Source organism: Tamandua tetradactyla, chromosome 10 (assembly GCF_023851605.1).
Source record: "Tamandua tetradactyla isolate mTamTet1 chromosome 10, mTamTet1.pri, whole genome shotgun sequence".
Taxonomy (NCBI): Eukaryota; Metazoa; Chordata; class Mammalia; order Pilosa; family Myrmecophagidae; genus Tamandua; species Tamandua tetradactyla.
Genome location: NC_135336.1, coordinates 34,436,073 through 34,460,926, shown reverse-complemented (window position 1 = coordinate 34,460,926; position 24,854 = coordinate 34,436,073). Strand labels below are relative to the sequence as shown.

At 34.7% G+C, this 24,854-nt stretch overlaps 1 protein-coding gene across 1 annotated transcript in view; it reads left to right on the top strand.

The window, feature by feature from the left end:
* The window catches only part of LOC143647622 (OX-2 membrane glycoprotein-like), a 39,905-nt gene that overhangs the window by 249 nt on the left and 14,802 nt on the right, over positions 1–24,854 (top strand). The window contains exons 2-3 of the mRNA XM_077117470.1: positions 54–159; positions 24,164–24,502. Of these exons, the coding sequence (XP_076973585.1) occupies positions 54–159; positions 24,164–24,502 (445 nt within the window). The remainder of the gene's footprint in view (positions 1–53; positions 160–24,163; positions 24,503–24,854) is intronic.

Below are 24,854 nucleotides of genomic sequence, written 5' to 3'. Positions count from 1 at the left end.
TTGGCTTCGGGTTGATAACTCCTGACTTGATTGGCTGATGAAATGAGGTCTAGCGGCAGCATCCCTGCCCCCGCGCGCTTAAGGCAGCGGTTGAAGCCGTGAGGCCTTACGGGGCACTCATTAAACAAATAAGGGGCGAAAAGAGACCTCCAGAAATTGGTATTTATGTTGAAGTTTTGGAATACTGGATTTCTGATGAAAGACCAATAGACTCTACTTTCTCAGGCGCCTAGCAGGAGTTAGTTTCCTGGATAAGATAGAGTAGAAAAGATTTTGAAATATGAGAACACAGGGTTCTGGGTTAGGGAAAAAGGAGAATGGCTGTTCTGGGCACACGGAAGAATAAAATCAAGATGATCAGGCAAGTGGCTTTCACTCAGAGAAGCATGTAAAAGTAGTCGGAAATGGTGGTATACTAATTTCTTCTAAGAGGTTTAATATGTGAGGAATATTTCAATTTGAATCATTTAGTGATACCATAAAGCCAATTTTCATATCCCTACTCTCATCATAAAATATTTGGGGAGAAATACCATAATTATTTTGAAATCGAGATACTTATTTGGCACGTGTTTTTTTTTCTCTTTACACTTTCACTTCTCTCTTCTTCACACACAGCCTTTTTCTGAACTTATTTTGTTGCCTCTAGGCAGGGACATTGATGTGCAGAGAGAGGTCGAGTGGGAAAGGAAAAAGGAGACCCATCGAAGACCGAAGTAAATGCTAAAGAATAGCTGGGAAATTATCCTCGGGGATTGCAGAAGAGTTTTCAAAGCCCTGGTTCAAAGTCTCCCGGTGGCCACAAAACAATAGACTATGTTGAAAGAAATTATCTTCACCAAGTTAATGTTATAAATCCATCTTGGGGATTGGTTTGTCAAGCAAACTAAAAAAGGGGTTTAAAAACGATAAAATACTCATGTTTTATGAAATTGAAGTTGAAATTGTTTCGGAGTAACTGTTCAGATGGAAATATAAGTATCATACACATATTTTCCATTAGACCTATAATTAGAGCAAATGAAAGCTTCAATCACTTTATCTTTATTTTTGTGAGAAAGATATTGACATCTTTAAGTTATTTATAATTTTGTTCTCCATGCTTCAACTCTTTCTTCACTTCGACCCTTATATTAAACCCCAATAACCATAAGGAATGACTGTTTTTCTCTTTTTTTTCCCCTTTGGTTTATTTGGTTGTTGGAATTCAAGGGCAAATAAATAGTTGTGATTTATCCCTATAATGTATACTGTGGGTGATTTCCTCTTATCTGCTATTTACTTTCAAAAAAATTTCACCATTATTAAATTAATTTTCTTTGTACCTAATCTCTATGTCTTTCTGTGCATTATTTCTTCTTCTATTTTTAAGTAATGTCAACCTTTATGATTAAGAGGTTTAATAAATATTAAAGCCTATTACTTCCAATTTTTTTATGGATTAATCTTTTAAAAAACAGGCCCATTCAGAATTATTTGGGTGCATAGTAAATGCCACAAGAGGGTTCTAGCCTATGTGCTATGACACTTCAGGATACACAAGGTCAGGATTACATTTGGTTGAACCGATTAAGGAAGACTCTTCAGAGGAAGCATGATTTGAGCTTTGTAATGACAGGTGGCAGGAAAGAACTTGGTTAATGGATGAGTTTGGTGAGGAAATGAGAGTCTCTGTCAAAAAAAAATTCACATTAACTGCATTATTTCAACATACATGAGGGCCTTGGGAATATAAGGATGGGTAGAGTAGAGAAGGTAATGACTTCTTCTAAGTAGCTTACTTGTATATAAACAAATAATTATCAATGGTGTGGGATGTACAATAATAGAAGTATTTAATTATGTATACAAGAAAATTATGATTTTTTTCTGAGAATTAATGGGAAGTTGGCAAAGCTCAGGGAATGTCTTAACAAATGTTGATGGATAAGCTTATGTATATATAGGGTTTTGTAAAAAACTGTTATGTGCTCATATCGTAAGTAGTTTAATGAAGTGGGCATTGGGGTGGCACCATCAGTCTTGAGAGATAAGTAGCGTATAGGTAGGAGGCTATATGTTTAAATGAAGCTGAAGTGTAAGTATAGTTGGGATTGAGGTAGAAAGAGCTGATGTTGAAGAAGGTGTGTTAAAAGAAAAGATAATAAATATCTAAAAAATTGAGTAATCCTGGATTACAAAGAGGTCCATTGTGTGACCATTAGAATGTTGCTAATGTAAAATAGAACATTTGTTCTAAACTTTAAATTAGAGCATGTTTGAGGTACACAATATTAGATTTCCACCTCAAAAGAAAATTTATATGTATCTAGCCATGAAACTAAAGCCCATAGGAAGTTACATGGTCTTTCCAGAAACCCAGGCTATCTCTTCCAAAACAGTAGTTCTTCCCCCAGATTTACCGTTATTCTTATTCCTTATCACCATTGATTAATTTGCTGTTCATGAATTTTTTAATGGAACCACATGGTATGTATTCTTTTGTGTCTGGCTTCTTTCACTCATTATTAAGTCCATGAAATTCATCCACGTTATTGTGTGTAGCAGTTTTGATTTTCTTTTCTTTTTTAGTTGTAATATAGAATTCGATTGTATAAATACCATCTCGATTTATTCATCCATTCTGCAGTTGATGGATATTTGAGTTATTTTAATCTTGGCTACCACAAATAAAGCTTCTATGACATTTTTACACATCTTTCGATGGACATATTGACTCATTTCTCTTGGGTGTATACCTAGGAATGCATTAGTGAGGGAAAAGGATGCAAAAATACAGCTGTAATGAACATGGCCAAAACATTTGCCAAAGTGATTGTATCAGTTTAAACTCTCACCAATCTTGTCAGCCCTTTGAATTGACATTTTTAAAACATTTTAGCTTTTCCGTTGGGATTTAGTGCTATTGCATTTGTAGATTTAATTTTAATGTAATTGATGAATGAGTGTCGAACACCTACCTGTCTTTTCATGTGTTTGCAGGCCATTTGGATATTCTTATTTATGAAGCACCTATTCAAGTCTGTTTCTCATGTTTTAAAATGAATTACATGGGATGCTTGCTTCTGGGAAGATGGAGTTGGAAGTAGTTTTCTTTATTCTACCCAGTAGGTACAACTAAAAGCCAGGTCCAAACATTATATAAAATAAAAATGAGAAAACTATGAAAAATGAAGAGAATGTGGAAGATCAAATAGGGACATCAAGATCCAAGAAAAGACATAGTGATTAGTTCCCTGGATTTCCTCCTTGCCTTATATATTCCAAATTCGGTAGTGTAGAAGTTAGCAACTTGGAATTGGCAATGGGTGCAATTTTTAAAAATCCAGGAAAAGCTTGCTGTCTCTAGCCAAAGAACCATGAAGGGACAGCCAAGCAAAACAGAAAACTTTCACCAGCAGGTACTCTGCTGTAGCCAAATCCCACAGAAAAACTTTTGCCCCATCCTCCCCACATACCAGCAAAGGCTGGTGGGAAGTTTAGCCTCCACCTTTGTCAGGCTGTAACAAGGTGTCAGAAACCAACCCCACCTCTACCAGCAAGGTGTCAGAAAAGGTCTACTGGGGAGCTTGAACTTTCAAACTGCCACGTAATAAGGAGTCCCCTTTCCCCACCCACCCCTGTGTCACATAGAGTTGAAATGAGGTATCCCTCCCTCTTCTCACTGAGATGGTGTCAGAGGACACTAAGTGGAGAGTTGGGACTTTCAACCCCATTTGCTGGTAACAAGACCAATCTCGAAGTATCAGTGGAGGTCTAGGAGAGAGCCTGAATTCCCACTCTTACCTAGAGTAACAAGAATACATCCCTTCCCCAGTGATGTGCCAATTATTGAAGAATTTGACCTTCCATTCCCACGTACCAGTAAAAGGTGATGTCATCTCTTCCCTGATCAGAGTAGCACCAGAGGAAGCCTGCTAAAACACAGGATTTAAATAATGTCCAGGTATTAACTGAAAACCACTAATCATGCCAAGAACTAAGATTGTCTTAGCCTGAACAAGAACAGACAGTAAATAGACACCAATTGCAAGATAATACAGATGTTAGAAGTATCTGAAAAGGATTTTAAAGCCATCATCATAAAAAATACTTTGATGAAAAGCTATGAACACAATTGAAAAAAAATAAGAAATTCTGAGCAAAGAAACAAAAAATTCTTGCAAAAAAGATGCAACAAAGACAAAACAACTAGAAAATTTAGATGTAAAAAGCACAATAATTTCACTCAGCATGTTTCCAGTTTTAGCCATGTTGTAGCATGTTCTCTGTTTCTCAACTATAAAATATTCCAAACACATAACCATAAAATAATATAGCAGATACATAACTACTACACAAATTTAAGAGCTGCGTCCACCACTTTAGGGGTCAGGACCGTTTAGACCTGTGCTGCCCAATATGGTAGCCACCAGCTACATAGGGCTATTGAGCACTTGAAATGGGGTTAGTCCAAATTGAAATGCACTGGAAGTGCAAAATACACACTGGATTTTATTTATTTATTTTGCATGGGCAGGCACTGGGAATCGAACCCGGGTCTCCAGCATAGCAGGCAGGAAGTCTGCCTGCTGAGCCACCATGGCCCACCCAACACTGGATTCTAAAGGCTTGGTATGAAAAAAGGAATGCAAAATGTTTTATTAAAAATTTTTAATATGATTACATATTGAAATGTTAATGTTTTTGTATATTGGGCTAAATAAATTATATTATTAAGATTGATTTTACTTATTTCTTTTTACTCAGTTAATGTGACTACTAGGAATGTTTATATTGCATATGTGCCTCATATTATATTTCAAGTGGACAGCACTTGTTTAGATTATTGAAGACTAACAGAGGCATCATATCTACATATTGTTAAGATACTGCTTTGGATATGGAATTAAGGGCAGATAGAACCCTTTGGACCAATCCTGTCTCATGGTATTCCAAAATTTCCATTTTCAATGCTATTAAAATAATAAAATTATTTTTTATCCTAGACTTCAAAAGCATGTGATTTAAGTTTTGAAAATTTTCATGACTAAATGATACTTTTTTAAAAAGAGAGGAAACAGGATTTGAAGCAATGTGAGAATTAAAAGGAAATAGAAGGGCCCCTGTACCCTGATTACTGGAGAAAGAGCTATATTCTTGTCTATCCAAGTTGTAATGGATTGCTAAGTATTTTAACCACAAAAGAACTCTAAATCCATTCAATCCACAACTTAAGTCAAAACTTGAATGTCAACTTTCATTTAGCTGCATTTTAAAAGAATGGGTAAAAAACTTTTGTTTAATGGTATATTTTAATTTGCATGTTTAATATATTGATTCTCAATGTTAGCTTCAGTGTTACCTTAACTTGCTATTGTAGCTTTTTGTATCCATTTGTAGTACTAATCAGATTAATTGCTGTCTGAAGAGGCCTTTTTGTCTTTTAAAAAATTTAAATTGATAAATATTCATTGAGAATGTATTGCAAAACAGAAAATTCTTATTACTAAAACAGTTTTCTTCTGGTCCATTATAGATTGACTAAAATCATTTCTTAATATTAGCACTTGCTTATAAGGCTGACTTCAAATAGTATTATAATTTTGTTTACAACTGAAATATTAAATACTCATAAAAAAAAAAAAACCCACAATAAAGGGCAGTGCAATGGTGGCTCAGTGGCAGAATTCTCACCTACCATGCCAGAGACCTGGGTTCAATTCTCTGGCATGGCCTGCCCACAGCCCCCCAAAAACAAAAAAAACACAATAAATTTTTAAAAACACAATAAATGGACACAACAGCAGAATGGAGACTACAGTGAAAAGAATCAGTGAACTTGAGGACAGAACAGTAGAAATTACCAATTTTGAAAAAGACAGGAAATAGACCAAAGAATTTTGAATAGTTCTTTAGGATATGGGACTAAAACAAAAGATCTAATGTTTAGGCAGACAGACTACCAGCGAGAGAAGAGAAAGAAGGTGGCATCAAAAAGCATTTAAAGAAATAATGGCTGAAAATTTCACAAATTTTGTAAGAGACATATAGCTACAGGCATAAGAAGCAGAGTGAATCCCAAACATGATAAACCCAAATAAATCCATGCAAAATACAAATTTCAAACTTCTGAAAACTAAAGGCAAGGAAAAAAACATTGAGAGAAGTAATGTATTACCTATAGAGGAAAATAATTCAAATGACACAGAGGTCAGAAGAAGGACACATCAATTCAGAATTCTAAATCCAAGGGAAAATATCCTTCAAAAATGAAAGGGAAATCAAAACAATTCCAAATGAAGAAAAGTTTGGAGAATTTGTCATCAGCAGATCTGCACTAAAAGCAGGAAGTTCTCTAAACAGAAAGAAAACAACAGAAGAAGGAATTATGTAACATCAGAAAGGAAGAAAGAACATGGTAAAAAAAAATTGTGGGTAAATACAATAGACTTTTCTCCTCTTTATTTTTTGAAATTATGTTTGATTTATTTAATTTTGAAGTCAAAATTATAATGCTGTCTAATTACCAATGAGTGTACAGTCAATATGTAAGACAATTATAAGTGGGAGGGGTTCAAGGGACATAAAGGGAGGTAAACTTTCCACATTTCACCCTACATCAGTATACAGTGATAATATGTCTTTGCTTGTATACATGTTTATATATGTATATACATATGTACATATATACGTATATATGCAGTATATAGTATATATGTATTATAAGTGATAAGATGTGTATGTATTATATGTGTATGTATACAGTACAATAAGAACAGCCGGTTCAAAAGCTATCCAGAAGATATGCTCAAAACACTATATATAAATTAAAAGGGAATTCTAAACATAAACAATTCTCAAGTACCCCATAAGAAGGCAGGAAAAGAAAATAGAAACAGAGAGAACAAACAGAAAACTGAAAAATAAAATGGAAAACTTAAGCCTAAATATGTGAAATTTACATAAAAAGTAAATGATCTATACACACCAATTAAAAGACAGAAATTGGGAGAATGTATAAAAAGCAAGACCCAACTAAATGCTGTCTATAAGAAACTTCAATTATGATAACATAGGTAGGGTGAAAGTAAATGATGTAAACATTAATCAAAAGAAAGGCGGAATGGCTACCAGAAGCAGACTTCAGAACAAAGAAAATTACTAGGGAGAGATAGTGACAAAGATACACAAACAAAATGGTCAATTTACCAGAACTGAAAGTAAAAATAGACAATTATACATGTAGACTTCAACACTCCTGTCTCAAAAGCTGATAGAACTAGACAGAAAATCAGGAAGAATAGAGAATGCAACAGCACCGTCAGCAAACCAGATCTAATTGACACATAGTACAATCATCATATAACAGCAGAACAAATACTTTATTCAAGAACACCTGGAATGTGTACCATGATAGGCCATATCCTGGATGATAAAACAAACTTTAATGTATAAAATAATTGAGATAATGCAGAGTATGTTCTCTGACCACATGAAATCAAACTAGACATCAGTTACATAAAAACAGTACGGCCAGGATACATCCTAGAGTATATTAAGCAGATAATCAAAAAGTATTCACAAAGTCCCCTTAGAGATGGGAGAAAAATATGAAACTATTAAACCTTACCGTCAGGGAATCCTCTGATCCTGGGTCATGAGGCTTACTCTGGTGAAGCTTATATAGATAGCAGAGAAGCTTAGACTACTTACAGGCATGCCTAAGAGTTACTTCTGGAGGACCTCTGTTGTTGCTCAAATGTGGCCTCAGTCTCTAAGCCCAACTCTGCAAGTGAAATCATTGCTCTCCCCACTACATGGGACATGACACCTAGGGGTAAAAGTCTCCTTGGCAATGTGAGAGAGGACTCCCAGGGATGAATCCAGACCTGGTACGTTGGGATCAACAATTCCATCCTGACCAAAAAGGGGGAAAAGTAATGTAATCAATAAAGTATCAGTGGCAGAGAAAGTTCAAATAGAGTCAAGAGGCTACTCTGGAGGTTGCTCTTACACAAACTTCAGTCAGACCTTGCGACCTATCATAACCTGCCAACCCCCAACCAGGATCATTCCAGCCAATACTAAAGAACACCTAGGGCAATATATAAGATTTCACAAGGGTGCCATGCACTAGAGTAATCAGTCCTGAAACCTAGCCCAGCCTCTCCAAAACATCAGGTAGTTCCATCTCCTTACCCCATATTAGTGCAGACTCTTCCAATATGAAAAATTTAGGATGGCCATAGCCCAAACACCCCTGAAGAGAGGATGGAAAAATCACAGGTGATGGTGGAGTTATACAGAGAAGATAGGATTTAACAAATGAATATGAAAGCTGAATCATTAAATTGATATCTCTTTTAGTCTCCAGTATTTTAGAGCAGCTAGAAGTTAAAACCTAAAATTGTGAAATTGTAACCCATGTCAAAGTTTGGAATATGTTCTATAACAAATTGTGGTGCTGTGTTTTATAGCTTATATATATATATATATATATATATATATATATATATATGTTATTTTTCATAAAAAAAGAAGGGAAAAAAGTCTATTGTGGTGATAAAAAAATATTTAACCCCTCTAACCTTCTATATTCTAGCGCAGCTAGAAGGAAAAATATGAGAGGATCATATGGTAGCCCATGACAGACTCTGGGATCTGTCTTGTAACCTCTTGTTGAAGAGAGCTTTGAAAACTATTGCTTTTTTATTTCTTTGCTTTGTATATATGTTGTATAGTACAACAAAAAAGTTTAAAAAAATAGGAAAATCTCCAAACTCTTGGAAACTCAAAAAGAAATCTATTTTCTGTCTCTATGGATTTTCCTATTCTGTATATTTACTATAAATGAAATCATATGCACATTGGTATTCCATTGTAGTTTGATTTGCATTCTTCCAGTGGCTAATGATGTACAGACCTTTTCATGTGCTTATTGACCATTTGAATATCTTTGGAGAAATGTCTATCCAAATCTTGTGCCATTTTTAAATTGGATTATTTTCTTTTTATTGCTGTATTGTAAGTGTTCTTTGTACATACTGGATATTAGAACTTTAGCAATATCATTATTGTAATGATCTGCACATATTCTCTCCCTTTCTGTGGGGTTGTCTCTTTACTTTCTTGATAGTGGACTTTGATGCTCAAAACTTTTTAATTTTTATGACGTCCAATTTATCTATGTTTTCTTTTGGTGCTCAGACTTTCATTGTCTTATTTAAGAAATTGTTCCCTAATCCAAGGTCATGAAGGGTTACATCTATGTTTTCTTCTAAGAGTTTTATAGTTTTAGCTCTTACATTTAGTGAATTTATATTTGAATTAATTTTTGCATATGATGTGAGGTGGTGTCCTAATTTATTCTTTTGCATGTAGATAACTAGTGTCCCAGTATAATTTGTTGAACAGTGTTCTGGGGTTTTTTGGAAGAGTTTGAAAAATTGATGTTAATTTATTAGGCATTGTTTGAATTCACCAGTGGTGGAACCATCTGGTAGTTGTACTTTGTAGGAACACTTTTTGATTTTTAACTCATTTCTTTACTTGCTATAGATTTATTCAGATTATCTATTTAATTTTGAGTCAGTTTTGGTGGTTTGTGTTTTTCTAGAAACTTATCTACTTTAATTATCTAATTTGTTGGTGTATGATTGTTCATAGTGTTTTCTTATAATCTATTTTATTTCTAAAATATTTGTTGTGATATCCTCTCTTTTATTTCTGTTTTTTTTTTTGTATTTTCAAAATTCTCTTTTTTTTTTTTGCCTATTTCACTAAAGGTTTGTCAGTTTTGGCTATCTATTAAATAATAGTTTGTTTTCCTTGATTTTATCTGTTGTTTGTATATTCTCTGTTCCTTGCATCTCCACTCTTGTTCTTATTTCCTTCCTCTGCTTGATTTGAGTCTAGTTTTCGCCTCCATGTCTAGTTAGGGCAAATTTTAGATTATTGATTTGAGATCTTTTTTAATGTAGATCTTTTTAATTTATAGCTATAGCTATAAATGTTCCTCTTAGCATTGACTTCACTTATCCCCCCAAAAACCCATATAAAATGGGGTATATTGTGTTTTTGTTTCCAATTAATCTCAAAATATTTCCTGATTTCCCTGAAGATTTATTTGACCCACTGATTATTTATAAGTGTGTTGTTTAATTTCCACATTTTTAATGAATTTCTCAAATTTTCTTCTGTTATTGATTTCTAGCTTCAAATTCATTGTCATTGAGAACACAATTTATCTGATTTAAATCCTTTTCATTTGTTTTCTGGCCTAACATATGATCTATACTGGAGAATGTTTCATGTGTATCGAGAAAAATGTGTATGCTGCTGTTGTTGGGTGGAATGCTGGATAGATGTCTGTTAGGTCTAATTGTTGGGCAGAGTTGTTCAAGTCTTCTATTTCCTTGATGATCTTTATAATTGTTCTATTCATTACTGAAAGTGGGGCACTAAAATCTCAAACTATTATTGTAGAATTTTATCAGACTACTCACTGATTCAGAGGTGGGAAGCTTCTGAGCAACTACCACTAATACCTCCTTCTTCACGGTGGACCCTCTCTCTGGTTCAGGATTGGCTCCCAGTACTAAAGGTGATGGATTGATATAGCACCAGTTTCCTTTTCTCTTTGGTAATTGAGTTTTCTCTGCCTCATTAACTAAGGCAAAAGCTTTCAAATGAGTAGGGGCTTGGAGGGTGAGCTTAGAGGCTGGAATTCAGATGGAGAGGAGGTTGATCTTTAAGGGAAGAAAGGAAAGAAAGTGATCCAACACCTAATGCAATAGGAAAGAGATCAATACTGTTGTAAGTGGACATGGCTGACCATCTATGGCTATGGAGACCATGTTTCCTCAGAGAAAAAAGCTAAGAAAGAAATTATGAGAGAGGAAGGTTATTTTTAATAGGGATTTATGAGCAATAAAAAGGGAAGGGCTTATTGTCCGGAATGTGTCCTGAGTGTGCACACATTATCTATACGTGTGTATGTGGTGGGGGACTAAGTGTATATGTATACATGGAGATGCGCTCTTGATCTCAACCTACAGCAAAAAGTCCAATTGCAATTTTCTGAGAACAGCATTTGTTCCAAATTCTGGTCCTCCCTTCAATCCCCCTATTTTGGTCTATTTGGCTAAATAAGTATACTTCTAAAAGATTCTGGATAAAAATCACTGCCCTAACTTGTAAGGTAGAACACATAGTCCTTAAAACAGTACTTATTAAACTAGCAATAACAAAAATGCAGGAAAGAAAATCTTCACTTCCAAAGGCATAATTTATGTTAAAGAATGCTGTGAACTGGTGTTGAGGGAACACAACTTTTCCAGGATTCCAGAAGGAAAAAAATATTCTGGGGAAGTTTCTGTGACTTTGTATTTATGAAATTGGAGTAGACAGGTGGTTAGGTTGGAATAAGGAGGAAAAAATATAATCAAAAGCACTAGACAAGGAATGCTTTCCCTCTATTTAAAATAACACATGGGAAGAGGAATTTTTAAGATATGGCAGTTTGCTAATGCTGCCAAAAATCAATATACTAGAAATGGACTGACTTTTAACAATGGGAATTGATTAGCTTACAAGTTACAATTCTAAGGCCATGAAAATGTCCAAATTAAGGCATCAACAGGAGGATAGCTTCTCTGGCATCTGTGATTTCTCTGTCACAGGGGAAGGCAAGCAGCCAGCTTCTGCTGGTCCTTCTCTCCCAGGTGCTTTTGTTTTCAGCTTCTGGCTTCAGTGGCTTTCTCAGTTTCTGCGGGTATGTCCTTGACTCTCATCTTCTCTGGAGCTTCTCTTCTATCCTCTCATAAAGGACTCCAGTGAAAGGTTTAAGATCCGCCTTGAATGGGATGGGTCACATCTTAATTGAAATAACCTAACCAAAAGGGCCCACTCACAGCAGGTCTGCACCCACAGGAATGGATTAAAAGAATATGGCCTCTTTCTGGGGTATATAACAGCTTCAAATCAGCATAGAAGAGGACAGTAATCTCTCCATTTTAATGTGCAAAGAGTATTTAATTTGAAATTGTGTATTGTTCTCACAGGAAAGTCAGTTTTAAATTTTCCTACTCCAGTTGTTTGAAAGGGAGGGATATAGGGATTTTGTGCCAAGAGGAATATTTTTTAGAAATTTAACTTATCTCCTTAGAGAGCTATCTTTATACCTGATCTCACACATAATGGATAAATTAATTTATGTCTATTATGTGCATAGATAACAGGGCATAAAAGATTAGGAAGGAGTGAGTAACAATCCCCAGAGAAGAACTAATTCAATTTTCCTTGCAAGTTGGAGGTAAGTTTTCAGAGCCTGTATTTGAATGATGTGATAGCCACAAAGCAACAAGCAATTATGTTTAAGAAAAATACATTCAAACACCTAAACATCTAAACAATTTGGAGGTTGAGCAGACAAGGAACTTGGCAAATATTTTAAGAAAAACAAGGAAGTTTTAAACCTTGATCGGTGGTTAATAAGTAACATTTCAGTTAGAAATACGAAAGGCTTAATAAATTCCCATTTTAGTGCTGGGGTTCAGTAAGGAAATATCATACTTCAAATATTAGTGAAGAATTTGTCATCAAATTTCATGGGTTTTCTGCTCCGTTCCCTTCTCCCATTCCTGATGTTTCCTATCTGGGTGCAAGAATCAGGTAACTCTTTTCCTTTTTTCTCTCAGATGCATTTGTCTGGAAAAGAATGACAAATACCAGGCAGTTATCTATTTACTTCTAGAAAGTTATGCAAATAGGAATTATGCGTGGATATGTCCGTCAACCATGTAGCTCTCTAAGTTGTAGGTATTTAGCAAACAGTTTAATTTGAGCATATTTGAAACAGTGACTTATTAAACAAGAGAATTTTTTTTAAAGATAATAAGTACTAGTCCTGAAGATTGTCTCAGCTGTTCAAATTAGAGGCATAAGCTTGAATCAAATGAGCTTTTGTAAATTAGGTTTTTGTTTTTCTCATTTCCTGTGACTATTTTCTTGTCTTTTAATTTTGAGTTTGGTTTGTCTTGAGAATCTTCTCAGTTGTTGTTTTTTTCATTTTTATGTTGTCAAGTTTATTGTTTCCTTTGGGGCTTTGCCTAGCGTTACAAACTAAGATACTCTGTGGACATCTTAAGTACTTAATAAATATTCATCCTACTGTCTCCTCATGTTTTTAATTATTTGATTAAATATATTTAATTCAAATTCATCTGGAATTAATTTGGTTCATGGTAAAGGCAATAATCACTATTTTATAATAATTCAAGAGAGAAATAAATCATGGATATTTCAGGAGAGAAGAAAGTCATAACTTCTGGTTAAAGAGTTCTTCCTAGGTGAAATAACATTTGAATTCAATTAACTTGTTTAATCAGTAGTTGAATGATAGGTAACATCATATGCTATGAACAAAAGGAGCTGATAACAGGGAGAGGAAATAAGCTTGTCTATGATAACTTCTCTCTATCTCACTTCAGAATCTAAAGTGCAAGATAAAAAAGTTTTGTCTTCAAGTAGCTCAGAATCTAATGGGAGAGAGAAGCATGTGAGCAAGCAAATGGTGAAGGAATGTGATAAATGCAATTATAGAAACGAATATGTGTTTTAGTTTCCTTGGCTGCTCAAGCAAATACTATGCAATGGTTTAGCTTAATCAGAATTTAACGGCTCACAGTTTTAAGGGTAAGAGAAAGTCCATATCAATGCTTTCTCCCTGAAACCTGTGGCAATTCTGCCAGTGATCCTTGGTCCTTTCTTTGCTTGCCACATGGCAAGGCACATGGTATCTCCTGGTCTCTCCCTTTTCTTCCAGGTTCCGTTAATATTCAGCTTCTAGCTGCTGCCTCTGGGACTTTCTCTCTGTGTCTGTATCTCATTCTGTTTGTAAAGGACTCCAGTAACAGGATTAAGACCCATCCTGACTGAGGTGGGCTACATTTTAACTGAAATAACCTCATCAAAAGAAAAGTACTTACAATGGGCTCACACCAACAAGAATGGATTAAGTATAAGAATATGTCTTTCTGGAGTACATACAGCTCCAAACCACCACAATCTCAAAATGGTAATGGATACTAAAAGTAGAGATTACTTTTTTGCATTGCTATTTGTCTTCCCCTATGTATTGTTACTGAATCTTTCCTTGAGTGCAGGGACAACATCACTCAAGGTAACTGAATTGTCTATGGTGATTTGTAATTGTGGCTACAACTGTATGTTTTTATTTGATATTTATGATACACTGAGTCAAAAATCAGATGAAAAGCCTGAGGCTAGAGGATTAAGGGATTGCTACAAGATTATACTCCTGAAAAGCAGCCCATAATGTTGGTAAATTATGTACTATCTATACCACAACGCTGTTAAATCCGTTTGATTATCCACAATGATGTATAAATAGTTCGGAACTTTGGATAAATATTTAAAAGAATTCGCTTATAATTTCAACATGAAAAAGAAATGAGTGCAAAAAAACAGAGAACATAATATAAGTTAACTTGAGGAAGTATCATGAAAATTTCTTTTTAGCATTTACATTTAAGTAAAATGATACACAGGAAAATGAACAAATCACAAATATACAGATAATGAATTTTCATAGTGATCAAATCAATATATGTACAGCATAGATCGAGAACGGAACATTAACAGCATCCAGAAGCTATCTTCAAACCCTTTTCCTCTATCTCCCCCTGCCCCAAGAATACCACTGCTATAACTTCTTACACACTGTACTGTCTTTTAGAACAATTTTAGTTTCACATAAAAATTGTGAAGAGAGTACATGGCATTTCTATATATTGCCTCATCCAGTTTCCCATACTTATAACATTTACATTAGTAGAGTATATATTTTTCTAATTAATGAACAAATACTAATACATTATGATTAAAGTTCATAGTTTTTTCAGATATCCTTAGTTTTTACCTAATGTCTTCTTCTGTTCTAGAATCCCATCCAGGATGCTGCATTATATTCACTTTCCTTGTCTCATCAGACTTGGCTATGACAGTTTATCAGGCTTTCCTTGTTTTTGATGACCTTCATCCAGTCAAGTATTTTGTAGAATACTTCGCTATTGTAATCTGTCTGATATTTTTTCTCAGATTAAATTGAGAAAGGTTTTGCGAGGGAGACCACATAGGCAAAGTGCCATTTTTATCACATCATGTAAAGGGTACATACTAACAACTCCTATGTTATGTAGAATACATGTGTACTACAGTTATATTTCCTTTTCACAATTGTCATTCCTACTTGGGATCACCCAATCTCCTAAATGATTTTTTAAAATTTGCATATATTAAGGTTTGTTTGGTGAATGCATAAACTCATGCATCTACCATTATAGTATCATACAGAATAGTTTCATTACCTCCAAAATGTCCTGTGCTTTATCTCTTCAACCTCACAAAGACCAAAAACAAATAAACAAACAAAAGAACCCAGGCAACCACAGATATTTTTATTGTCTCTATAGTTTTATCTTTTCCAAAATGTCATGTAATTATGTAATTGAAATCATACAGTACGTAGTCATCTCAGACTGGCTTCTTTTACTTAGCAATCCACATTTAAGGCTTACAGTGTTTTCTCATGCCTTGATGACTTATTTCTTTTCTTGCTGAATAATATACTATTGTATGGATATACCACAATTTGTTCATGCATTCACATATTTAAGGGCATCTTGCTGTTTTCCAGGTTCTGGAGATTATGAATAAAAGTGCGATAAACATTAACATACAGTTTTTTGTGTAGATGGAAGTTTTCATATTAATTGGGTAGATACCTAGGAGTGTGATTTCTGGGTCATATAGTAAATCTATGTTTAGTTTTGTGAAAAAACTGCCACACTGTCCTCCAAAGTGGCTGTGCCATTTTGAACTCCAACCAGCAATGAGTTAGTGTTCCTACTGCTCCACATCCTCACCAGCATTTGGTGTTGTCATTTTTTGGATTTTAGCCATTCTAGTAGGTGTGTAGTAATATCCTACTGCTGCTTTAATCTGCAATTTATTAATGACAAATGATGCTGAATATCTTTTCACAGGCTCATTTAGCATCTGTAAGACACCTTGAAGAAGTGTCTATTCACTTCACCTGCCCATTTTTTATTGAGTTACTTGATTTCTCATTATTGAGTTTTAAGTATCCTTTGTGTATTTTGGATACAAGGCCTGCATCAGATACTTATTTTCCAAATATTGTCTCCTAATTTATGCTTGTATTTATATTATTTTTACAATGTCTTTTTAAATGCAATTTTATTGAGCTATATTCATCTACCATATAATAATCCAAAGTATACAATCAATGATTCACAGTATCATCATATAGCTATGAATGTATCATCACAATTGATTTTTGAACATTTTCATTACTCAAAAAAACAATAAAAATAAAAGTAAAATGAAGACTCGAAACATCCCATATCCCCTATCTCCCCCTATTATTTATTTATTGTCTTTATTTTCTTACTCATCTGTCCATACACTGTACAAATGGAGTGTCAGTCCCAAGGTTTTCACAATCATATAGTCACATCATAAAAGCTATGTAATTATAGCTACTGGATTATAAACTCAACAGTTCCAGACATTTCCCTCTAGCTACTCCAATACACCAAAAACTGAAAGGGAATATGTATATAATGCATAAGAATAACCTCCAGAAGGAACTATTGACTCTATTTGAAATGTCTCAGGCACTGAATCTTTATTTTGTTTCCCAAAGTCAAGAGGGCTTTCTCAGTCTCACAATGCCAGGGCTAGGCTCATACCAGAGAGTCATGTCTCACATTATCAGGGAGATTTACATCCCTGGGAAATATATCCCACTTAGTGGGGGAAAGCAATGACATCACCCAGTTGACTTAGAGAGGGAGGTCACATCTGAGCAACAAAAGAGGTTCTTTGGGGTGACCCTAATGCATAATTGTAAGCAGGCTTAACTTCTCCTTTGCAGGAATAAATTTCATAAGGGAAAATCTAAAGATCAAGGCCTTGGCTTATTAAATTGGTAGCTTCCAATGCTTGTGAGAATATCAGGTCTTTTCCAAGTGGGGAAGTTTAATATTTCCATTCTTTTCCCCAGTCCTTCAAGGAGGTTTTGCAAATGTTTTTTATCTTCTGCTCAGATTGTTCTGGGATGTTTTGGAGCATCATTTTAATTTGTAGACTCCAACAAGGTCTCACTTCCTATTCAAGGTTCCATGTAATTTTGATGCTTGAATAAACTGACCACACAAGTTAGATAGTGTGCCACAGAAAATATAAATTTTGTACCAAAGAAATATCTCTTCCTTTGGTCTCACACATAAGTTGAAGGTTTAAATACAGTCAATATCAACCTTTGCCCTTTAGTCTGATTTACCTTAGTCCTACCTAGATCAGCTTCATTCACATCTCTAATTGAAGTCTGGTCTTTCAGCTTTTCTAACAATTGCTGTATGGGGTAATGCTGACTTTTATCACTGCAGAACTTTAGCTCTGAGTTGCAGGTGTCACACAATGTGCTGGTTTGAAAGGATTATGTTCCCTACAGAAGCCATGTTTTCAACCTGATCCATCTTGTGGAGTAGCCTTTTGTTAAAGTCCCTATTTGGTACTGTAGGTTGAAAACTTGATCAGATTATCTCTATGAAGATGTGACATGTCCAATTGTGGGTATTAACCTTTGATTAGAGGGAGAATTGACATCACACATTCTAGGTGGGTCTTGATTAGTTTACAGGAATCCTTTAAAAGAGGAAACATTTTGGAGAGCATCACAAGAATGATGAGAGCCCACACAGCCAAAGACCTTTGGAGATGAAGAAGGAAAATGCTCTTGGGGCTGCTTCATGTAACAAGAAGCTTGGAGAGAAAGCTAGCAGATGTCACCATGTTCATCATATGCCTTTTCAATTGAGAGAGAAGCCCTGAATGTCATCGGCTGTCCTGAGCTAGGCTATTGTTCCCTGGATGCCTTAGATTGGACATTTCTATAGCCTTGATTTAATATTGGACATTTTTCATGGACTTATAACTGTAAGTGTGCAACTTAATAAATTGCCCCTTTTAAAAGCCATTCCACTTCTGGTATATCACATTCTAGCAGCTAGCAAACTACAACACACAGCTACCTGAAGTTCCAGGAAATGACCAGGTTATATACACAGAGTTCTGCCTCTCAGATTTTACTTATAACAGTTGCAACTCAAGAATAGATGTGACTGCTATGAGAGTTAACAATCTAGGAGCCTTTACAATAAGCCTTCTCCTGATATCCCATGCTCTTGGATTCAACTTTTCAGTGATTATTTTCTCTTTATTCCTTCTGTCCTTTTTCCCATCTATTTTCCTACAGGGACACCAATAACACACAATGCATTTGCTTCATGTTGTCATTCAATTCCCTGAGACCCTGCTCATATTTTTCCATCCTTTTCTCTGTTATTTAGTGTGTAGAATTTCAGAGGTCCTGTTTTCTAGTTCACTAATCCTTTCTTCTGCCTCTTCAAATGTGTGGTTGTAAGTCTCCATTGTGTTTTTCGTCTCTTCTATTGTGCCTTTCACTTCCATAAATTCTGCCATTTGCTTTTTCAAGCAACTGCAATTGGAGTTTGGTTGAGTTACTTTCCCTTACTCCTAGTAGCAAAGGCTTCTGTTTCCCATTGGGGAGAGATTCCAACTCAGCTTGCCGTGCCAGTGGGGGAGGGGAGCCAACCTCTGCAGTTTGGAAGCTTTACTTACAGTTGAAGCAGCGATCTCAGCCCTTCCACCCATCCCAGACTGGTGTACAATGTATGTCCTGTTGTGGATGTCCCCCAAACAGTTGTTCCAGACAGTTCCTTGCTATTTACCAGTTGCTATAAAGGACTAACTAAATCCCACACCTTCTTATGCTGTCATCTTACTCTGCCTACAATGAATTTTGCAAAGCAGGAGTTTTTAAGTTTAATAAGGTTTGTCTTATCAATTTTTTTTCATGGTTCATACTTTTGGTGTTTTTTTTTAATGTATTTTTTATTTTACATTCCAATTACTCATTATGGTACATTGGAAAGCATGGTACATTGACTTTTTAAAAAACATTTATATTGAACTATCTTCACACATATAGAGTTCATCCAAAGTAAAAATCAAATGCTCACAATATCATCACATAGTTGTGTGTTCATCACCACAATCAAATAATTGCCTTTTGTATATTAATCTTGCATCCTGTGACCTCACTGCAGTTCCTTATTACATCCAGTTTTTTGTTGTTGATTCTTTGGGACTTTTTACACAGAAAATCATATCTTTGAGAACAAAGAGAGTTTTGTTTTTTCCTTCTTAATCTGTACATATTTTATTTATTTTTGTTGCCTTGTTACATTAGGTAGGACTTCTAGTATTATGGCAAATAGGACTAGTGTGAGGGGACATTTTTACTTTGTTCCTTTTTTAGGGGGAAAAGCACCCAATCCTCACCATTAAATATGATATTAGCTATCTTTTTGTAAATGGTATTTATCAAATTGAAGAAGTACCCCTCTATTCCAGGCATTCCTAGTTTTTTTGGTCTTTTTTTCTTGATTGGGTTCTTGATTTGGTCAAGTGCTTTTTTCTTTATCAATTGATATGATCATATGATTTTTATTCTTTAGTCTATTGATGTGGTGTATTACTTGAATGATTTTTGAATATTGAATGTGACTTGCATGCCTGGAATAAAACTCAATCGGTTGTAATGTATATTTCTTCTTCTTTTATTTCTTTACTTTTTTGCATTGTGGGTTTGATTTTTTTAACTTTTTTTGAGAATTTTGCATCTATATTCATTAGAGATATTGGTCTACAGTTTTCCCTTCTTGTTATATTGTTATCTAGTTTTGTATTAAGATAGTCTTGGCCTCAGAGAATAATTTAGGAAGTTTTCCATCTGCTTCCATGTTTTAATAAATTTTCAGTTATTTTTATTTAAAATATTCTTCTATTCCATTCATCTTTCTTCCAGTTATGAATGTGTTACACCTTTTGAAAATTTCCTACAGCTTTAGATATTCAATTCTATTTTTTTCATACTTTTATCTCTTTGTATTTCAGTTTGGAAAGTTTCTATTGATTTTTCTTTAGGCTAACTGATTCTTTCTTCTACCATGTGCAATCTGTTGGTAAGCCCATCCTAGCATTCCTCATTTGTTTTAATATTTTTATTTTCAGCATTTTATTTTGATTCTTTCTTAGAGTTCCCACCTCTCTACTTATGTCACCTACTAATTATTGCATGTTGTCTGCTTTTTCCATTAAAATCTTAACATATTAATCATAGGTATTTTTAATTCCCAGTCTGGTAATTCCAAACTCAGTACTATATACTAGTCTGTTCCGATGCTTGCTTTGTCTGTTTAGACCCTGTTCTTTTTTCCTTACCTTTTAGTGTGTCTTTATCAGGTAATAGGAACTAAAGTAAATAAGGCTTAAGTGTAAGTTTATGATAAACTGGTTAGGAAATGGGCTGCGTTTGTTGCTCATTCTATAGTGCCTTTGTTTTAGTCTGTTTTGTTGTCTTTTAACTTCCCTACTCTTTCTTAAATATAATCTGAGTTTTGCCGCTATTTCACATGTAATCCACTCTTTTTATACAAGCACTCTGTTAATGTGGAGGGGAGGGAAGCATTCTAAAATCTTAACAGTAAATCTCAGTCTTTTAGTGGGTCTGTTTCCCTGGGCTGTAACCATTACAACTGTTTCTTACCTTTTTATTTTCTTCTGCTATCCCCCACTGGATGAGCTACAAAGGCCAAGGTTTAGAAATGAGTCATTTCCTTCTTGCCTTTGTGAGATAAATTTCTGATAAAATGTGTTTTATCAGGCAGTAGTCTAATGAACAACAGACCAGGCTTATTTCAAAATGGTACTTTTGCCTTCCCTCTGCCAAATACAAGAAGGTTACCATGAATACCTGATTGTGTTCCTGGAGGTAAACTCATGAAAGTATGGATAGTACCCTAAGATCCTAAATAATATGTCACTTTCAAAACTAGTCCACACTCAGCCTCCAGAAATTGGTCAAAATTACCATTGAAGTGTTCCTACTAGTTTATGTCTCCAGCAGCATCTGCTACTGGTAAGCTGACCTCGTCTTATCTCTCTCTTCAGATATGGGATGGGGAGGTGGTTTGCCCTTCACTTCCAATTCCTTGATTGGTCCAAGAGAAGAAATTTATTTTCAGTGCATTCAGTTTCTTCTAGTTGTTAGGATGGGAATTATCATTTCCATACTCTTTACATGTTGCATCTGAAACTGGAAATCTTACAATTAATTTTAAAAATTTGACCTTGAATCCAGGTCTTGCTGAATTGACTTATTAATTATAATCATTTGTCTGTAGGTTTTTTCTAATTCCTTATGTATGCAATCATGTCATTTCCAAGCAAAGGCTCTTTGATTTATTCCCTCCAAATCTTTGTTCTTTTCATTTCTTTTTGTTGCCTTATTGTCCTGGCTAAAAGCTCTAATAGAGTGTTAGAGAGCAGTGATAATGGTGGAAATCCTTGTCTTCTTACTGAACTCAAGGGGAAGCAGTCACAATCTCATCATGAAGCATAGTGTTAGTGGTAGGGATTTTGTGATTACTTTTTTTTATGTAAAGGAAATTCCCTTATACACGTAGTTAAATACTTGCTTTTTTGCATAAGTAGGAATAGAAATTTATCTTTTTTCTGAATTATTAGGGAACTCGCACAATTCTTACCTTCTTTCCTATTAATATGGTGAACCATATTAATTCATTTTTCAAATATTAAACCACCCTTGCCTTACTGGGGAGAGAGGAAACCTTGGTAATAATGCTATCCTTTTTGATATATTGAGTGATTTGATTTCTTAATATTATTTGAGGATTTTTAAAATCAATATTCATGAGAGAGTTGGTCTGTAATTCTCCGCTTTCTTGAAATATCCTCATTAGGCTTTAGTATCAAGGTTATGCTGGCTTAATAAAAAAAGAATTGGTATGTATTTTCATGTCTCTTATTTTACTGAAGAGTTTTCTTTGATTGGTGTCATTTCTTCCATAATTATTTGAAAAAGTAAATCAGTGACTCAAGTTTTTTATTTGTCCTTTGAATATTTTTCACAATTAGCTATCTTTATAGATATATCACTACTCTGTTTTCTGTTTCCTCTTGTGTCATTGCATTAAGTTGTGTTTTATGATAATTGTCAAACTTATTTAATTGTTTATATCATTCTCATTATTTTTTAATGAATGCAGGATTTGTGATGCAATCCCCCTCTTATCCTAATAAATCGCATTTCTATTTTTTCTTTATCAGTCTTGCTTGAGGTCTATTAATTTCACTAATCTTTCAAGGATAATTTAAACTTGTCTTTTTTTACATTTTATTAACTTGCACTCTTATCTTTGATATTTCCTTTCTTAAAGTTTCTGTAGTTTTGATTTCCCACTCTTTACTAGCATCTTGAGATCAAAGCTTTTATAATCAATTTTCTGCTTTTATTTTTATTTTTCTTCTAATGTGTGGATTTAAGGCCATACATTTTCCCCTGTTCATTTCTTTAGGTGCATATCACAAGTCTTAACATGCAATATTTTTGCTGTCATTGAGTTAAAAATATTATCTAATTGGTTTATTTCTCTTTCTAAAGCATAACTCGCTACAGCTTCAAAATGAGAGACTGATATATGCTTATCTTCTCAGCACTAAGAGATTTTGGGAAATTTGTCTGAGCCTTTGAGAATTTTGATGCAGCTTTTAGAAGAGAACTTATCTACAGTCTCTTGCCCATGCCCAGTATAGACTCAGCATTTGCTAAACGTTTTGATGGGGAAGCCAGTTATACATTTGATCTTCCTCATTTTTTCATTGTTACTCTGTCCAAAGCAATTGCCAAAAGCTCTGTTGATTTCTGTTTCCCAACAGCAATGTTATGCTAAACTCCAAACCTAGATTCTTACCATCTGTGCCCAAATCAGCAAGTGTCCCCAGGAAAAAAGTTTTAGCAGCTTTTCAATGTGAATCCAGCACTCCTTCTGGGGCTTTCTAGGGCCCCTCCTTGAGAGGGTTTTTATCTTCTAAGATCCTTGAGACTGGAAGCATTTCATTCTGCTTTTATGAGGTTTTAATTTAGCTCTTAGCCTCCCACCTTGTGCAGCTTTATAACTCAGCACAAAGGGAAAAAATAGGCATGCGTCTGAAGTACCACAGAGTCCTTCACTGTGTTATTCCAATCAGTCCAGCCCCGTAAGACTCTAAAAATCTCTGTTGGTTTATCCCGTCCCTGATTCTTGGGTTCTAACCCAAATAGAATTGACAAGTAACCCCAGGTTATTTCCTTAGCTTACTTCTGAAAGATTCCCTCCTTTCATTCTCTATGATTTTTCTTGGTTTTGTAGTCATTTACTGCTTTTAAATAAATGACTATGTAATTAATCTGGCTTTTCTAGTGATGACCTCTTGCAGACTACTCTACCATATTTAAAAACTGAAAATTTGAAGATTTGTGCTTAATTTAAATTTAATTATTTTTTTATTTTGTGATACTTTGAACATGCAATGCACACACACGCACATTTAATAGACGATTTTCCAAAGCCTTTCTTTTCCATAAAGGAAAATTAAAATTTCCAATTTAACTTCTTATTAGACAATATTCCCCTGATGCCATTTTTCTATGATTATGTGGTGTTGGTGAAAATTACTCACAATCTTTTTCTTAACTGACCAAGCAATTATGCCCTTTTGCCAATCTTGGCACACTATCACAGAGGTTTGAGGGAATCAAAACTTCTGAAGGAGATCCCAGCATAATTCTTTGCTCATATCTTTAAATTTTTATCCCCTATATTTATCCTAATACCATGCATATAATCACCAAATCTTTAGTATGGATGAGCTAATGACAACTCATCACATAATCTACTAGCTAATAGGGGTTTTTACTAACAAAACTCATCTTATGTTGGTTAATTTGTGTTTCAATTTATTCATTCAATAAATATTTATTGATTAACTAGTATATGCCAATGAAGAAGAAGATAGGAGAGAACTTTTTCTAGTAGGTAGAGAGGGGATTAAAATGATAATTATATCTGTGAGATTAGGACTTTGATAAAGGTAAGTTTAGGTAATGTAAACATAAATCTTTCTTAATACTTGATTTTATTTTCAGATTTTCCATATAGGATAAAGCACAAAAATAACGAGACAGCTGTATTGGGAGAAAATGTGACAATTTATTGTAATTTGACAACTGCAGAAGATGTGGTACAGATTACTTGGCAAAAGATTCAAGACTCTTTGCCACAAAATATTGGCACTTACAGCAAGAAATATGGGGAAAAGATTCTGCCACCGTATCTAGATCGGCTGCACTGTAAGGCTATTGAACCCAATTCCTCACTCATAACTATCCGTGAAGTGACCTTTGAAGATGAAGCCTGCTACAAATGTCTATTTAATGTGTTCCCACAAGGCAGCTATGGAGGACAAATCTGCCTTAACATTCTAAGTATATACATGTTTTCTTGGGGGGAGGGGAAAATTGCTGGCATAGAAATCTTGCGGATGTGGTCTTTTATTGATGGAATCCTAAGAAAGAATGATAGAGGTGGAAAGAGAAGGCCATAGGAGCTAAGTCCTTTGAAGAGAAGGAAAAAATGGAAGCCAAAAATGATTGTATGACTTGTCTATTGCCACACAGTACTAGTCCAGACACGGCAATTAGGTTCTCTTGTCCTCTTGTCTAAACTCTTTATACTACACCACACTGACTTTAATCCAGGGGATAAATTGGGATTTTCTCACTTCAGAGTTGAAGAAGGAGAGGAAAAACAAAAGAGACAGTAAAGAAGGAGAAAGAG